At 38.1% G+C, this 19,229-nt stretch overlaps 1 protein-coding gene across 4 annotated transcripts in view; it reads left to right on the forward strand.

The window, feature by feature from the left end:
• Positions 1-18,922, forward strand: part of tgfbr3 (transforming growth factor, beta receptor III) — a 103,050-nt gene extending 84,128 nt beyond the window's left edge. For all 4 annotated transcript variants that reach the window (XM_026913172.3, XM_053231514.1, XM_053231533.1 and 1 more), the window contains exons 14-17: positions 2,459-2,621; positions 8,002-8,052; positions 9,222-9,329; positions 14,088-18,922. In XM_026913172.3, the coding sequence (XP_026768973.3) occupies positions 2,459-2,621; positions 8,002-8,052; positions 9,222-9,329; positions 14,088-14,218 (453 nt within the window). In that variant the 3' untranslated portion in view covers positions 14,219-18,922. The remainder of the gene's footprint in view (positions 1-2,458; positions 2,622-8,001; positions 8,053-9,221; positions 9,330-14,087) is intronic.
• The last annotated feature ends 307 nt before the right edge of the window (positions 18,923-19,229 follow it).

Genomic DNA, 19,229 nt, shown 5'->3' on the forward strand with positions numbered 1-19,229 from the left:
TTTTAGATGTTTTCTAGCAAAGTCTAATCTGGCTTTCTGTTCTTGAATGTTATCAGTGGTTTTCATCTTGAGGTAAATCGTCTGTATTTACATTCATGAAGACGTCTCTTGATTGTAGACTTTGACAATGATAAACCTAACTCCTCGAGAGCGTTCTTGACTTGGCTAGATGTTGCGAAGGGGTTTTTCTTCAACAAGGAAAGAATTCTGCAATCATCCACTTTAGTTGTCTTTCATGGTCTTTAGTTGTCTTTCAGGCCTTTTGGTGTTGCTGAGCTTGCCAGTGTGTTCCTTCTTTTTAAGAATGTACCAAATTGTTGATTTGGCCACTCCTAAAGTTTCTGCTGTCTCTCTGATAGGTTTGTTTTATTTTTTCAGCCTAATGATGGCCTCTTTCACTTGCATCGACACCTCTTTGGACTGCATATTGAGAGTTCCCATGAACAGCTACCAAATGCAAATTCAACACTTGGAATCAACTCCAGACCTTTTATCTCCTCAATTTGTCATGAAATAACCAGGAAACAGGCCACACCTGGCTGTGAAACTGCTTATCAGTCAATTGTCAATTACTTTTGAGCCTGTGAAAATGGCGGGACTCTGTAAAAAAATGGTTGCAATTCCTAAACGGTTAATGCAGTATTTTTGTTAAACCCCTTGCATTAAAGCTGAAAGTCGACACTTCAATCCACATCTTGATTGCTTCATTTCAAATCCATTGAGGTGCTGTACAGTGGCAAAATTACTGAAAAGTTGGAGTCTCGGACTTGTAACCTGAAGGTGAACCTGAATGTCGTGGGTTCGAGTCTCAGGTCCGGGAGGGATTGTAGGTAGGGGGAGTGAATGACCAGCGCTCTCTCCCACCCTCAATACCACGACTGAGGTGAGACCCTTGAGCAAGGCACCGAAGCCCCAACTGCTCCCCGGGCGCCGCAGCAAAAAAAGGCTGCCCACTGCTCCGGGTGTGTGTTCACTACTGTGTGTGTGCACTTGGATGGGTTAAATGCAGAGCACAAATTCCGAGTATGGGTCACCATACTTGGCTACACGTCACTTCACTTCACTACTTATGGACTTGACTGTTTAACTATTAGTTAAATAATGTGATTTGCTTTTTTTCTTGAGTATAAAGACACTCCAGGTAGTGCTGATCTTTTCTGTCTAAACCAAAATGAAACCAAGTGTTGACCAAGTTTAAAATGTACAACAATGAAATGCAGATGATGCTTGTCAGAGAAGTGATGCTTCCAGGGTTTTTTTAGGTAAATTAAGGTTTTAGGTTTAGCCTACCAACATATTATAGCCGTGTGACCTACTAATGATCAATCACAACTTGCGTGGCCACAAGCCATGCAAGTGCTTATAATAAAAGTGATGTATTAAAATGAGGCCTGTACACATGGAATTTTAGTGTGACGACCATGCATACCTCATGAAGACACTCCAGTCTCTGAAGTATACAGAGTTCACTTGTCCAAAGTAAATCGATTATAATTGCTACAGATGTTTGGCAAGATTGCTTAACAGACATACAGTGGGGTCCAAAAGTCTGAGACCACATTGGAAATAAACAGGTTTTAGAATTCTGAAATATTTAAAGGAAAGAAGGTTAATATTCAGTATCTTGAATATTTAATATTTAAGATTCTGCACTATTTCTAGGTCCCTATTTAAATGTAAGCAAATTTGTGATATTGACCGTGTTAACTGCTTTGTACAAAAGGTCAGATTTTCCTCCTGCCAAATCTCTTCTACTGAAGCATGCGATCAGATGACACTCTGATGGATTTGATAAAATGGATCATTAGGTTTTGCACACTTGGGTGCACACTGTCATTAAAGCAAAAAGGGGATACAAAGATGTATAAAAAACTTTTGTGCAAAGATTTTGTAATTATACAGTGATAATGTGATAAACCATGATATTTTTAGACTATGTTATTACACTGTAAAAAATTTCAACCGTAATACCCCTAGGAGTAATTATGCAGAAGTGAGTGATCCTTAATTATTGTAACATTGAGATATCATTTATTTCTCTGGAAAAATGTGTCTTACATAGGACTAAGTCCTATGTGGGTTGTGTATGTCACAGCTGACTCAGGTTAACCATGTTGAGTGAGTACAGTCTGGACCGACATAAGAGGAGTGAAATGTTAAACAGAATCATGTGTATATAAACTCTTCCGATCAAAGCAACATTTTCACTATGCTCTAGGATAAAGAAACTCTAACAACTCACATGGCTTGAATTTTTTTTTTCCATATTTATGCCATACATGCTTTACATCCATTTTTAATCTAACCTCCTGACTAAAAGGATCAAACATCAAACAAAATGACATTCTGCTCTGTGTTAGGACATGTGGTGTTTTTCATTTCCTGAATACATATGATGGTGCTGTGTTGTATGTTGCGGATCGCACTCAGATTACAGCCTTTTTTTTTCTCCATGCAGTGTATGCATCCTAATCAGGCCTGCACGTCTGTCAGTGGGGAAACCATCATCAAAATGATGATGAACAGCAAAACCTCCACAAAACCGCTGGTGGTCATCGGTGATGAAAGCAGCAATGAAGATGATGATATCAATTATGGGTACACAAACGAAAAAATGCCTGGTAAGACTTATTTAGATAGAGGAGGCCATAACATGTCATAACATAAATAGTGTCTGATTAACTGAGTGATTAATTCTAACACAAATAGCACTCAACAGTTTCTTGCTATTTACTATATATATATATATATATATATATATATATATATATATATATATATATATTTTTTTTTTTTTTTTACAAAGTATAAAGCCCTCTATAAAGCCTTTGTTTTTCTGTATTAGCTTCTTCCCGTTATTTGTAGCTCCTGTGGTGAACTATTAACTGAAAAAGAAAGAACCATATTGTAAGTCTATTGTAAATAAGTCTTTCTTGGTTCTTGTGTTCTTCTGTAACAAACTTGTCTTGGACAGAGAAAGATGACGTCAAATGAGTACACAAGAATATGAGAACTAAAAGGAACACATATTGAGAAACAGCCAGTGTGTGAGTGGGGTAGATGCATCACAGAGTTCCTGTCTTGTCATGGATCATGGCACATTACTACATCTGGAGTGTGTTAGTGTACGGCAGTGTATTATACATATTGTGTATATGTGGGTGTGTTTATTGAATGAACTATCCATGCCGTGTGTGGTTGATTAAAAAAACGGAGCAGGGGGCCCAGCGATGCTGATTTGTCCTGGACAGAATGGAAAAAGAGCAGTTGGTTTCATTTAGCCGTCCTCAGAGGCAGTCCTCTTCCCGGCACAGTGAGAGGGAGGGATAGAGTGATGCATTGGGGGAGAGAGGGATGCTCTAAAGGAACGGAGGAGTGTGTGTTGGATTCGGGAGCACAGCCAGAGAAAGCCTTGACGTAATGCATAGTCACACATTAGGAAATGGAGCATGACAAACAGAAATTGGTTTATTGATCTCACATGGTTATATCTCGCAGATAACCGGTTAAGCCCTTCTATAATGTACAAGGCTGGTTTTTTGTTGCCTGTTTTGTGACAGCCATGCCTTTTCCCCAGTTTGTCATTAAGACAAATGCCAGATATCCTCACTCCCTTGTAAAACTTCCACCCCACTTTCTATTAATGTGCTGATGTCTATTATTTTTAAATGTCATAAATTGTAAGATCTACGCCCAGCATCCATGGAAGCATTGGGAGTCAAAGCATTAATTACACTTAATTAATGCAGTTATGGCAAATAGTGGCATTTAATTTTTTTTCAGCAGCTTGGCCTTTATTAAATTGCCATCTACCAGAGTAAGAGGAATGTGTGAATTTGGTTTAAAAATAAAATGTAAAAGTGTATATCCAGTTGCATTTCCAGAGTGTGCTAGATCAGCTAATGCCTGGCTCCTGAAGATTGCAGAAGATATCCCTACTTTATACTGGTCCTAGACATTACCTTCCCAAATGATCTTGTGGTGTGGAGTGTGTAACATTCAATCTAATCTAACAATCTAACACCCCAAAATCCAATCCCTCTGATCTACTCACAGTCCAGTTGTGGCCCCGATTTAAAAAGTATTTTTAATTAAATATTTATAAAAATTTATAAATATTTATCATTTAACATTCTGTAGTGTGGGAGGAAAGCTGTCTTGCGTGAAAATGAAGTTTTGATGTCATGTGTGAAAGGCCGAAAATCAACGACAGCTGAGCTGAACTGTTGTCCATTCAATTTGTTTTGAGTCAAAGTCACATTTGTTCGCAAGATCCCATGTTCTGAGAGTCAGGCTTCTTTGTCAAGTAGTGAGCATGATCTTAAAGTGTGTGGTGTTATATTCTGGGAAAGTCTTTTAGTATGGGGTCTTTGATAACTAAAGGATGAATCACAATAAAAAAAAATGTGTCATTATATCTGGGGTGTGATGTCTCACATGTGATGTCTCACATCTCACATGTGTGAAAGTGGTAGTTCTTTTGTGAGGGATGTTTACGTAATGCCTGATAGCAATTAAATGCTTAATCATAACTACCATCCCATTGCAAATATTTTACAGTTTTACCAAAGATCACATAAGATCTGAATTCAATCTTGAGTACAGCGTTCACCAAGTTGGCTTGGAGCCCTGATGTGACGTATACGTACATATGCTTCCATTCGATTCCCCCTTTGCTCTACAGGAGATCTGTCTTTATAATAATGACCTAATCTGAGCCTGGCTGATTTCAGCCTGCTCTTCACTCTTGGCACAGTTACAGTGTGCTTTTGGAGTGTACGGAGACTGAGCCAACTCTGACTCATAGCACTGCTGAAGATTTCAGCATGCTAATCTCCCATTTTGGTGCCTATAGGAAATGAGGCATGGTGACCAGAAATTACTTCATTAACCTCACTCAGATCTAGTTGATAAACGATGATTGTGTGAATCTCTAAGTGACTTACAAGCCTTGTTTGTGTGGATGTGGTCAAGCCGAGTGTGTGCTGCCTATTCAGTAGACACTTTCAAAAAGACTCCTCAGTCCCACACCTGCTATCTGCTAAATTATAAGTTGAATTCTGAGTGAATCATTATTACATTTGCAGAATTTGCAGATACTTTACTAGTGAAGGGATTACGTTTAATTTGCTGGAGCTGTGACCGCTCATTCCCTGGTGAGGATTAGAAAAACGCAAATATGACGTAGGCGTAATGAAAAAAGTCTCAGAGCTATGCTTTGAAGACAAAGACATCTCTTATGCAGGGATGGCAAAGAAAACAGGCTCCTTTTGAAAAGGCCTAGCGGTTCATGCTGGATAGTATCCCAACACTGGGGGCTGATCTACAAATCAAAGAGGGCCATTTGGGTATGCTGACCAAATGCTGCTTTTACTGCTGCGTGATAAATTCTCTCACCTTTTACTAAATATGAACAGTGTTTGAAAATGGTGCTCATATTAACACCCATATGGCAATTATATCGTTTACACTTTGTAATCTTATACAACATATTTCTGAACAATAACACTGTATGCCTTCTAGCAAGTGGAGTTACAATACACGCTCAGTGAGCACTTTATTAGGAACACCTGTTCCTACCCATGTTCATTCCCAATTTTCCAATCAGCCAATCATGTGGCAGCAGCACATAAAATCATCCAGTTACAGGTAAAGAGCTTCAGTTAATTTTCACATCAAACAACAGAATGAAGGAAAAATGTCAGTCAGTCTCAGTGACTTTGACCATACTTTGGTCCTCGGTGTCCGGTGGGCTGGCTTGAGTATTTTAGAAACTGCCGATCTCCTGGGATCTTTACACACAGAAGTCTCTAGAGGTTACACAGAATAGTATGATAGAGGTCAGAGGAGAATTGCCAGACTGGTTCGAGATGAGAGGAAGGCTAAGTTAACTCAAATAACCACTCTTTACAACTGTGGTGAGCAGAAATGCATCTCACTATACACAACATGTCAAACCTTGAGGCGAGTGGGCTGCAACAGCAGAAAACCACATCGGGTTCTACTCCCGTTAGCTAAGGACAGGAATCTAAGGCTACAGTGGGCACAGGTTCACAGACACTGGACAGTTAAAGATTGGAAAAAGACCAGGCGATATTTTGCCAATCTTCTACTGCCCAGATTCTGTCAGCTATCTTCCTGTCAGCACTGAACCAGTCAGGCTGTTCTCCTCTGACATCTCTCATCAACAGAATGTTTCAGTCTGCAGACCTGTATCTCACTGGATGTTGTGCATTAAAATCCCAGGAGAGCAGCAGTTTCTGAAATACTCAACCCAGCCCGTCTGGCACCAACAACTGTACCACTACCAGAGTCACTGAGTCACTGAGTCACATTTTTTTCCATATTAACTTAATTAATTGAAGTTCTTAATTTGCATTGGATGACATGATTGGCTGATTGGATAACTGTATGAATGAGCAGGTGAATGTATGTCTTTCAAACTAATGCTTAGCATTCTTATGGTATACTTGCTACTCTAGGAGTCATGATGGTCTCCTGCCCACGTCTTTAAATTAATATAATGTTGAAAATCCAATGCTAAAAACAGACAAAATCTACTAAGCATTAAACTTTAGTACATACTTACATACGGATCTTTCCAGGCCTGACAGTGAGATTAAGAACTGTAGTGAAGGCTTCAGTTTGGGAAATTGTACAGGACTGAACTATGGTAACGTTAACGGGACAAAAACTAAACTAGGCTACACCAATTGAGCTCTCTGAAATGCCATTTTAGAGGCAGTACAAACACGCAAAATAAAATATGCTTGCTATATTAATACAACAAAGCAACATATATATTTTATACCAGAAAATGTAGTACTTTCTGAAACACAGCAATATTACAAGGCACCCACATTGAAAGCAATTCAGTAAGTATAGTGCAATGTTGTGTAGGAGTGTTAAACATTTAGCAAAGCAAAGATTTTGGCCACCTTCTTGAGCTGGCTAGAATACAGACATGTGCATATGGCCTCACTTGTCATTCTCCTCCCTTCTTTCTCCACTGAGGTCCAAACTGACCACAAAAGGTGGAGGAGAGAACAGAAAGAAAGTGTTTAAGCTCTGGGTCAGAAACACTGACCGAGTCCTGAGTTGCATGGGCCAATCCCCTCAGCTCATGTCTTTATTAGAGCTGCTAGGTGGAGCAGAGCTGGGAGTTTAAATGTTTGAAAGAGTGAATAGACTTCTGTGCTTGTCTGGAGAGCTGACAGTTTCTCAGGGAGCTACTCATCATTTAGCCTTTTGTGTTCCCTGCCTTTGTGAAACATTCCATAAATCTCTTTAAGTGATTCTGGGATTTATTTGATTGTTAAGATTCTAGTGTGTTCCATGTGTAGATTGTGCAGCATTGTGTTTTTTTTTTTTTTTTTACTCCAGTGATGAGTTCAGTGATGCTCTTTGAATTTAGTGAGAAATATACTGGACTTTACCACTCCCTTCTACTTGTCCTCACAAGTTCAAGTATGGTCAGGAGTGCTAATGGCACGGCACTGCATTTTCCATATTATAAGTTGGACAGAGAGGATAGGTTGTGTGTGGCGTGTATGAGTTTTCCATTGACAGTCTGTCATTGGCCATCAGCACAGATGAAAACCTAAAGGTGTTCCTTCCAGAAAAGCTTCCTTTGTGCCCAGTTTGTGGCACTGTGCCAGTGCGACCCTGATGCCTGCAGCTACACAGGAACTATTGTGCAGCCTGATCGGAGATCATTAGAGCTAATTAGAGACCTGAAATCCATCCGCTCGGATCGCCAGGCAGAGGAGTCGCTCAGAGGTTTGTTCTCTGGAATGAGGCGCTTCTGCCAGCTCTCGTATCTCTGCACGTTCCTGTGGGCTCACTTCCAAACCACATGTGACTTTTGAGAGGAAGTTGTGCCATCTGCTGTGATGAGAGTGAAGCTCACTCTGCTATAACATTGCAGTAGTTACTGTATGTGTTGATTTTAAATGTGTATTCTTGTGTTTGAACCAGCTTTGTTTCTTTTCTTTTTTTCAGATTCCACAACCCACAAGCCTCAGTGGCCTCCAGGTGGCAGTCCCCGTGATTGTAAGTTCTCATAATTCTTTAAGACTCGTTATAGATTGCAATCTAAATGTACATGGGTTCCGAAAGTCTGAGTTCACTACCGAGAACGGTTTCATCATTCTACAAAATTACATGTGTCTATAACCGGTTTTACTGACTGAAAAAAGTATATACTGAAATACATTTAAACAAATGTAATATGGTGAAGTGATCAAAACAGAATAAAAAACATTCCAAAAAAACAGAATAAAGAAAATGGACAGTCCACATGCACAAGCAACAACAGAGTCTGCTTCAAAGCATTTGGTCAATCAAACATGGTTAAATTGGAACAAATATAAAAACATTAAAACATCCCTTTCAAACATCAAAAAAAAAATCCTAATAGCTGCCTTTGCTTTATCAGTTTCCATTTTATGACATTTATGACAAAGTTTTCTGTGGCAAAAAGTTGATGAGTTGGTAGGTCTTGTGTGAATTTAAATGACTAGTTCATTGACACTTTATCAACAATGTTGGAATTTTATTAGTATTAACTAACACCATTTCTGTCCTTGCAACTAGAAACCTGGGTTAAGCAGTTTATTAGGCCTTCAGAATAGCTATCTAATGATACAACTGATCAAACAGAAACTCACCCAACACCAAACACTTAGAAATAAAATGTAAATGTCCACCATTGGTGAGCAGTGAAAGGCAGCACAGTGGCCTGTATCAATACAATTTGTAAGTGGACATATTCTGAAATGTGGTGTGACATCAGCAACATGTTGCTTGATAGTGTAACTGCAAGGTAAAATGTAAAAGGATAACAATATTAAATTCTGGGAATAGGAGTGTACATGTGTTACTGTTTGAATAAAGTGTGGGGGTCAGTGAAATCTTAAAAAATGAAGCAAACAGAATAGGTGCATGAAAAGAATATTTATATTTAATATATAGTTAGATACAGTGTATGAGGATTTCCCATGGCTAAAACTTAATTTGTCTATGCAGTTTTAAATAATAAGCATGAATTAAGTAATAGTAAAAACAGTCCACTTGGAAAAGCACTTAGACCATTGTAAGGTTCTGTATGTTTTGTAAGCTTCAGGCTTCAGGCAATCGTGAAATGTTTTTGCAGGTAATTCATTTTTTTGCCATGAATGTTTATCAGTATTTGACATGCTTCATTAATTCTTCCCTCATAGCTCACATGTATGTACTGGACACTCCGACTGTGGTGGGCATCGCCTTTGCAGCCTTTGTCATAGGAGCTCTCCTTACAGGAGCACTCTGGTTCATCTATTCACACACAGGTGAGAGTCGGCCTACATTACTGCATCAGAGAGCTCAACACTCACACACCTGGCCTGGACTTTCACTGTTCAAGAAGGTTACAGAAGGTTATCATCCTGTCAAAACAGGAAATGGGGAAAAGTTCCCATTTTGATCATGGAAAAAGCTACCCAGTGCTGACAGATTAAAAACAATAACATAAAACTTGCTGTGATGTAACCACTTCCTGTTTATTAGCTGAAACATGGACACTCCTCTGTTTTCAGCCATTGGAAGTGGGCATTCATGGTCCAAAAGGCATTCTGGGATATTCTGGGTACAATAGAACTGGGACTGGAATTCCCCATGTCTGCTTCGAAGGTCTCTTTAGGCCTCACAGGAAAACATGTACAAACATACACACACACACACACACACACACACACCCTATATTGGATGCCAAGATTTTACCCCCTGGCCACCTTTCCCATCAGGCAACACTCACTGAACCCTTAAAGAAACAATCACTTTTAGCCAGAAATAAGCTGTACAGTTTATGAAAATGTCATCAAATCTGTTTTCATCTTGTTTGAAAGCTAGATACTAAGTTGCTCTGGTGCATAAAGAGCAAATCAGACAAAACACAAATAAAATTTGCCTGGTGGAAAAGCCAGTTCACTTGCCTTAGAGAATGCAGGAAGGTGAAAAAAGAGAGTTTGCTTCAAGTAGCAGTTAATTTTGTTCTCAATCATCAATTAACTTTAGAAATGCGAGACAGCAGCAACCAAGAGAATGGACTATCATTTCTTCCTTGTACTATGACACTTTGTGCTACAGTTTCTATGTTTTTAGCACCAAATGGTAGCGCACCTTCCCCCGACATTCTTATAACTGCTAGTGTATCACACCATATCACAAAAACACTAACATATACACATTTTACAGTTTACTAATGCAACAGTTATGAAATCATTTTTGTAAAGCCACAGCACCTGCTAGGAAAAATAAACACACCTAACAGAATGTCTTAGAACACTGCAAGCACGTCCAAGGGCAACAGTGTCTATTTCAGGGGAAAGCTATGTGCAGAATGTGGAGGATGAAGCTGCTACACTGCTCCAGCAATTCTCTTCATGATTCTTCACAGTGTTTGATTAATTACACTCAGGAGGAGTCACATCCACAGTTGGCATGATGCCACTAATCCGCAGTGCCGTTGACCTGCTTCGCCAGGACACTTTTGATAGTAGACTATTTTTTTCTGAGTTTGTCTATGTTTTTTTTTTACAATCTCTTTTCACAATCAAACTAATAGTAACTGCTAGTTTGAAGTCTTCAAGCTAATTTTCATGCTGATGTAATCTTGACTTTGCTTGAAAGTCAGCATGTTGAGCTGAAATAAACGTGATATCAAGTGTCAGAGAGATCATCTTTATTCACCTGGTTTGTGCTGGAACGTCTGGAGAACATCATGTTACTTCAACGTATAGGCTTCCTCAAGAGACACAATTTGAAAAGGCTTTTGCTTAGACTAATTCATTAAGTTTTAACTTTGTTTTGTTCTGATGGATAATTTGATTTATGTCAGATTGTAGAGAAGATTTTTTTGTATAGATTACAAAATTAAAATATTGCCCCTCCCAAGCCCTATATCCGCTATCATTGCCGAATGTGCCCTAACATCCGATGCATTCTACAAACAGAGCAGTATTAAGAAAGCTCCTAAAATGCTCTTGTATTATTACATATATTAACATGAAGAAAGAATAGATGGTAGGCATTTTATTTAATAAATTAGGCCAGATGTGTGGAAAAACCCACAGATTGCGTAATACTGATTGGGGGAACCACTTTGGTCACACTTCCTGGGTTGCCAGGTCCAATGGTTAACCTTCTGTAGTGATGTTTTTCTAATAAGAGCTCTAAAAGTAATCAATATACCCGGTTTAACTTCTTACATAGCAAATGGTTACCTCATCTGACTGGAACAACCCTTAAAAGGAGTTTTTTGGGACGTGAGCATTAAACCCCAAGGTTTTACGGTTTTCAGAGCAGCCTAAAATATTGCAGTTATTTTGAAGATGACTAAAACATGAGCAAAAAATAAGGCTGTGTTCTTTCCTCTAGAGGCAAAAATCAACCAAATGCCAGATAACGTCTTGTAGTTTCAAAGTAAAAAATCTCACTTGGTCTCTTTTACTCTTTTACTGATGCTCTATTTCTACATGCTCTCTGTATACAGCTCTCTTTCCATTTAATCTATATTTACATTTATTTATTTGGCAGGCACTTTTATCCAAAGTGACTTTCAAGTGAGGCAGAATCCAATCAAAGCTCAGAGTGGAGTAGTTCAGGGTTAAAGAAACAGTTTGGCCCAAAAAGTGTGTATAAGAGCAGGATCGCTCTAATGATATCTCAGTGGTTAAGATTCTATACTAATCATTAAAAAACCTATACATGTTTAGTATATGTTTTAGGACATAAAAATCACAGCCTTCTGAAGATTACTATAGAATCATAACCACTGAGATATCATTAGAGTGATCCTCGTCTTATACATATATGTAACATGCATCCTTTTGTGAGAGGTCATTTTTTTCACTGATCAAACTAAGATAAATATCACAGTTTAGCGCTTGAGTTGAACACTGTTTACATCTTGTTTAAAGGACACTTCATAATGTAACACGCATCAGAGAGGCTGAGAGAGATTATTTCAAGGGAAACTATGCGGGAAGAATCACATCTTTTGGTTATCATGTGGGGACATGAGGTGAGGAGGCAGAGAAGAGGATGTGAGAGGAGGAGGAAGAGAGAGGGATGTGAGGTGAAGAGGAAAGGAAGATGATATGAGGAGGGGACGAAGAAAAGAGGGTGTGTGATGAAGAGGAAGAGAAAAAGATTCGAGGTGAGGAGGAAGAGAAGAGGATGTGAGGAGTGGAGGAAGAGAAGAGGATGTGAGGAGTGGAGGAAGAGAAGAGGATGTGAGGAGTGGAGGAAGAGAAGAGGATGTGAGGAGTGGAGGAAGAGAAGAAGATGTGAGGTGAGGAGGAAGAGAAGAAGATGTGAGGTGAGGAGGAAGAGAAGAAGATGTGAGGAGTGGAGGAAGAGAAGAAGATGTGAGGAGTGGAGGAAGAGAAGAAGATGTGAGGAGTGGAGGAAGAGGAACTGGTTAACTCTGTAGGCTGAGGGAGGAGCAGGGCCGTTTCAGCTCGAGTCGCTTGGCGGAACATTTCTGGCAGACATTAGCGGCAGTGGGGCCTAAAAAGGGAGAAGCAGGCTGAGTGTGGATTCAGCAATGGGGAGCCCAGTCTCACACACACTCACAAACACACACTCAAGCACACAAATACACACACACACACACACACACACACACTCACACAGACACACTCATACTGTTCCAAATACAACTGCTGTAATTACCAAATCCAATCATTTTTTCTCCAACTTTGAGTCATTGTTTTTCTCATTCTTTGCGCTCTCTCTCTTTCTCTCTCTGTGTATGTATATATATATAATGTGTGTGTGTGTGTATATATATATATATATATATATATATATATATATATATACACACACACACACATATATATATATATATATATATATATATCTCATACACACACAGACACACTTGTAATCACTATTCTTGAAATATCTTTGTAAAAATTTCCCTTATGCAGACAAGCTCACCAAGATACCCCTGCAAGATATAAAACGTTGCACAACACCCTGCCCCAAACACACGCACACACACACACACACACAGGGAGTGAGAGACACAATTATGGCGTGTGGTCAGCCCTTAGCTAAAATATGTGCCGACACACACCATGTATTCTCTGCAGTCCACGTTTCTTCAGCCATGCAATTGGCTCAAACATGGGGTCGGCCCAAACACATGATTGGCTCAGATGTGATCAGGTCAAACACATGATCAGGTTTCAGTCATCTGGTGTCTGATTCAAATAATTGCAGTTGAAAGATGAAATAATTGCAATTATACCACAGAGTGATTGAATTTTTTTTTAATCAGATAGGTCAGAAAGTGTGCATTATTTTTGTATAACAGCTTGGCTCGGACAGACATTCCGGCTGTAACACGAACGATAGGTCAATATTAATGCCTCGCTCTAGTTCGTTATTGTTTCTATAGTAACAGCTTATACACAAGGACTTGTACGGCAGACACACCACATAATCTTAGATTAATAATAAACAGTGTTGTTTAACAAAGTAAAACATATAATCGTTGATGTGGTGATGCGTAATGTTAGGAGAGATTTATTTTCTAATGTCTATGGAAGGAGAAAGTCTTCAGGACAGGAGTTTATGCTTTCTGGTTTCTTGGAAAAATGACAAGCTGTGTTTTTTTTTTTTGAGAGAGAGTAAGAGAGAGAGAGAGAGAGAGAGAGAGAGAGAGAGAGAGCAGGATGGTGGTGAGAGAATGAAAGTCTATCACTGCTAAAACATAAGCAATAACAGGAACTAACTTGTCTCTTGGACGTTCCATGACATTAAATCTAACAATAAACACTTAAATTGCATGAATTATTGTTCATTAATAAATGAAACATTGTAATCATTGGTAAATCGCTGTGGTATAAGTGGAATAACACACTCCAGACCTTGTGGTTATACAAAAACAATAACTCCGCTTCGCGTCGTGCCGCATCACACCACCTCTGCGTGCATTTATTTCGGATAACCATATGGTCGGGCGTGTGTTATTCCTTACATACCGAAACAAGTTTACAACTCTCTCTCTCTCTCTCTCTCTCTCTCCTTTTCTCCAGGTGTTCCAGCAGTGAGACAAAATGTGCCAAGGTCTCCTCCTGCCTCAGAGAACAGCAGTGCAGCTCATAGTATAGGCAGCACTCAGAGCACACCATGCTCCAGCAGCAGTAATGCATACACACATACATAAACACACACACACACACACACACACACACAGACACACACACACACACACAGAGACAAAGTGCAGGCCTGGCAGGTCATCACATGGGGCTCAAATTAATTTGTCTTCAACATCATCAATCTTGGATGCTTTCTGAGAGTAAAGGACTGATCGAGTTTTGTAGAACATCACATTTTGTAACCAGCTCAGTTTTCATCCTAAAATAGTTGGGAATGTGGAAAAGGAGAAGAAACAAATCCTTGATAAAATGTGGATGAACGATGAAAAATGCTGGTGAGGAACCAGGCATGAAAAACCCCTACACCAGCACATTTAATTTTTGCCATATATGGTTGGAAACGTCTGTCGATAACAAAGTTTGTTTACTGCAGTTGTTCTTACAGTGTGGAAGCATCTGGAAGATGAGAAAGAGTTCGATGCTGAGCGTGTGGTTGCACAATGTTTGATGTGCCAAAGCAAGCACAATTCTATTCATGCGTGATTTCAGCCAATTCATAATTAATACAATGTCTGTCTGGTTTCAGAGCAATAATAATCCTAAAGGGAAAAAAATAGACCACATATTTGATACAAACTACTGCATTTTGTCCATTTACTAGACATTTATGTTCCATGTTCCAGTGGAAAAAGTTGTTTTTTTTTATTATATGTTCCACAAGCTGTATTTCCTTTGTTTGACTTATTAGAACTGTCATAAAAGCATCACAGCCAAACCAGCACTTAATTTAATAATATATAAAAATATATGCTTAAAATATAAGATAGATATTACAGTATGGTCACGTTATTACATAACAGGCACAAAATGCATTAACCTATTAGAAGAAATACTACGGGATTCAAAACTAAAAATTAGCAATGAAATTGTGTTTTCCATGTGGAATAGCCTTTTACATGACATAAACGTTTGGGGTTAGTATTGGGGTTAGTATTGGGGAAATTAGTAATGCTAAGAACTAATTTCCAACAGAAATCTGAAATGAAGAACCTGTTCGGATCAGTTGTAATGCAGACCCGGTTTTTCTGAGGTATCTTTAAAATCAACTGATTGTTATAGGTTTAAAAACACAAAATTTACAAACTGCAATTTGTTCCCTCAGTTTAAATATAGCACTGATTTCATTATTCACCATCTTGATTTAAACTAATCAGTGTGGACGTGGTATAGTATTATTCATTTAAAAATCATTATACACAATATATTGTGTTATTTATTACATAATTGGTCAAGTATTGTTTTTTTGACCTTGTCTTTTCATTGAATATTGGTTATTACATGTTATTGGTTGAGACTAAGCCAATATTATACTAATAACCTGCCAGAAATTCATATATTTGAGGTCTTATTATAATTTTGTTCCATTGTTGCAGCAATATTGGGTCCTCAAGTGTAAATGTCTTGAGGTTTTATCAGCCAATACAATTTATATGTGGATGTATTGTAAAAATATATAAATATATTTTTGTATATAAAATTTATATAAAGAATTTTACAAAGAAAATGATATTATACAATGATGTTATCCTAAAGCTATCTAACGTTTAAGCCAAGCTTATCACTTATTTTAATGTGGTTCTAATATAAGAATAGTATATAGATGATACCTAAAACAGAAATCATTTAAAGAGGAATTTATTTATTGATGTAAATGTGCAGCAGCTGTATACAATAGTTTGGCTTAAACAATAGAGCATTTTTTACGTGTGGAAATGATTATGTATAATCACAAAATATTTTAGAGCATCTTTCAGAAACAGCTTTATATACTGTAGATATGAAGAGGAGCTACAGGAATAAGGAGAAGAAGCTTAGATATAATGATTGATTGAATTTATTACAGACCCCCCCTATCTGAACATTCAGAAAGAGAGAGTAGTTTATTAACAGAATACGTTATCTCTGTCATGGCTATTATATATTTTATGTGTACAGCATGCAATGTATTTTTTTATTTTTTTTGTAGATTCATCAGAAAGGTCTCCAGGATGAGAAACAGATTCACAAAACACTTCCTGATCAGCAAAGTCCCTAGTCCCCAGTGTTGAATTTACTCATACAGCATTCAATTATCTACACAATCTGCCCAAAAGTTTGTGGACACCTGACCATCGCATCCATATGTGCTTTTTGACATCTCATTACAGGTTGAGTCCCCATTTTGCTGTTATAATAACCTTCTACTAGATTTTGGAGCATGGCTTTGGGGATTTGTGTGCTTTCTGCCACAAGAGCGTTAGTGAGGTCGGGCACTGATGGCACTGATGTTGGGTGAGGAGTCCTGGGGCGCAGTCAGTGTTCCAGTTCATCCCAAAGGTGTTCAGTGGAATTAAGATCAGGGCTCTGTGCAGGCCACTAGAGTTCCTCCTGGCAAACCATGTCTTCATGGTCCTCGCATTGTGCACAGGGGCATTGTCATGGAACAGGTTTGGACCCCTTAGTTCCAGTGAAGGGAAATTGTAAAGCTACAGCATTCAGAGACATCCTGTACAATTGTGTGCTTCCAATGTTATGGCAACAGTTTGGGGAAGGCCCACATATGGCTGTGATGGTCAGGTGTCGCAAACTTTTGGCCATATAGTGTAGTTGGACACTGTAGTTAGAGATTAAATATTGCTCAATGACTTGCTCTTGAGAGCTCTGGAGACCTAAAGCAATACTTCAGCTGAAAAGGAAATCTGACAAGTTCCTTTTTACCCCGCATGTAGTCATCAGCCGAGACACATTAGGCTTCTGCACCATTAATCCACTAACCTCTCACCGCCCCAAACATGTAAATAATCCATTCACATAAAAACACAGGTTAGAAAGGTTTCAAACTAACATTCCAACTAACGTCTCATTACTGTGTTGTTATTGTATATTTCCTTTTGCATTTCCATACAGGGTTTGTTTTATATGCCATTTATGGTAGGTGTCAGTACAAAGTGAAGCCAAAGCGATTCCCACCGTCACAAACAAACATGAATGTTGCCATTTCAAACACGCCTTAAGGTCACATAGTGATGAAATGATGTGAGGAAAGAGGGGAGCTGGTTTGGTTTGGTTTGCTTTGTACACAGCATGCAGTGTATATTTTCACATGTGAAGCTTCATAAACTCTGTGCATCTCATAACTGTGTCACTTGCTGCAGAATCTATAGAATGTATTTTATTTTAAAGCTTTCAAGTGTGTGTAAACTTGTATAGATGTCTTCAAAACAGAGCAAACAGAGTATGAATATATATAGATAAATATATTTGTGTATAAAGGTATATTTTTGAGAAAAGTTAAGACTTAGAGCCAAGCTATGATTTTAATCATATACTGTGAATTTCTTTTCAGCTTACTTCTGTAGTTACAAGGATATGGGACAATCGAAAATTACACAGAGTTGCCAGTTTATTACATCCACCTACCTGCTGTGCTGAAAATAATCCATCATATCTGCTCAGTGATGGACCTACAGTGGTGTATTTAAGATGGTAGGCAGGATAGATGGAGGCTGACACATTATACATAGCAACAGATGGACTACAGTCAGTAATTACAATTACAAAGTGCACTTGTGTAGTAGATTTATCTGATAAGCTGGCAACTCTGTGTCAATTTTTTATTTTGTTTTTATTCCCTATTGGAAAGTATTTCCTGTGTGTAGCAATTTTGGGTGATTAAACTTTTTTTTTATTCATGTGTGCCATTTTTTTGTACATCAAACAAGCACATGCTTTCATGTAAACTCTATACTTATTTGTTGTATGTGTGCACATGTAAATGAGTTTTTGTCACATTGCCTAAAACTATAGAGATATAGAGAGATATTGTCTCAAAATATATTAATGGAGTATTATTAACAACTATTAACCAAACTTAATTTGAAAAAAAAAAAAAAAACAGTCACCCCACTTGCTCCAAGTCATTGTTGAGTAAAATGCTTTGGTTTTGACCTTTCGTCAAATTCCAGTTGACCAATAACATTTAATGTGTATGCCTTCTTCTAAGACTTTCTCATCCATGAAAAATGTGCCAAATATCAGAAGAATTTTAGAAGCAAAAACATTTCCACAAAATCTGTAAACAAAAATCTCAGCAATGAGACTAAAGGGATAATAAAGGAGAGTTCTTCCTTTTTTGCAAAAACTGAGTTTTATTATATTCTAATTGTTCTAACTGTATCTACTGTCTCTATTTTTAAATTGTGATAATTTCTATTCTGCTGGTTTGATTAATTAATTCCCTAAAGTTGAAACAAGTTGGAAATTATTTAAAATACATATTCCTCTGTAGTCAAGTCAAAAGCACACTTTCCTAGAAGGCCAGATATGTGTTCATGTGTTTGTATTTGTCTGAATGTTTGCTGTTATATCTACCTCATATTTGTGGTGTGTATGAGCTGTTGGCTTTGCGTGTATGTGTGTGCGTGTGTGCGTGTGCATACCTTATTGAGTTTGAGTAGCTTTGTGTGCTGTTCTCCATTACGTGTGCATTGTAAGAATCACTAAAAGCTGGATGTTTATTGTCATACCATATATTTAGTAAATGTTAATGTGAACTAAAACACACTCAAAACCGCTCAGTTGACAAATCAGGTCCGTCTGTTGGCTGTCATTTCTGATCGTATGTGAAGCTTTTCATTTGTCTGTAAATAAACTGTGCTGTAAATATGCATGCTCTCTAAATGTTCTGTGTATATATATATATATATAAAAATAAAGTCATATAATCTTCACCAAGTGTGTTTGTGCATCTGTCCCAACAAACTGTCCCTATATGGTTTAATCTTTAGGGAGGTTATTGGCTGTGATTTTTCATATCCAGACTATTTTCCAGTTTCAATAAATCTTCCTTATTGCATATCATAAGCAACCATGGTGTTGTTAGACATTGTGTCTGAATGACACATATTAACATTGTGTTAGCATTGGCTCTGAAAGTGTACAGTCATTCGGCCCTTTCTAGGGCGAGGTCCTTACAGGATGTGAGCCATGAGGATATTAAGCTTTATGAGTACATGCACACACTGTATTTTCTTTGAG

Source organism: Pangasianodon hypophthalmus, chromosome 2 (assembly GCF_027358585.1).
Source record: "Pangasianodon hypophthalmus isolate fPanHyp1 chromosome 2, fPanHyp1.pri, whole genome shotgun sequence".
In the NCBI taxonomy this organism is placed as follows: Eukaryota; Metazoa; Chordata; class Actinopteri; order Siluriformes; family Pangasiidae; genus Pangasianodon; species Pangasianodon hypophthalmus.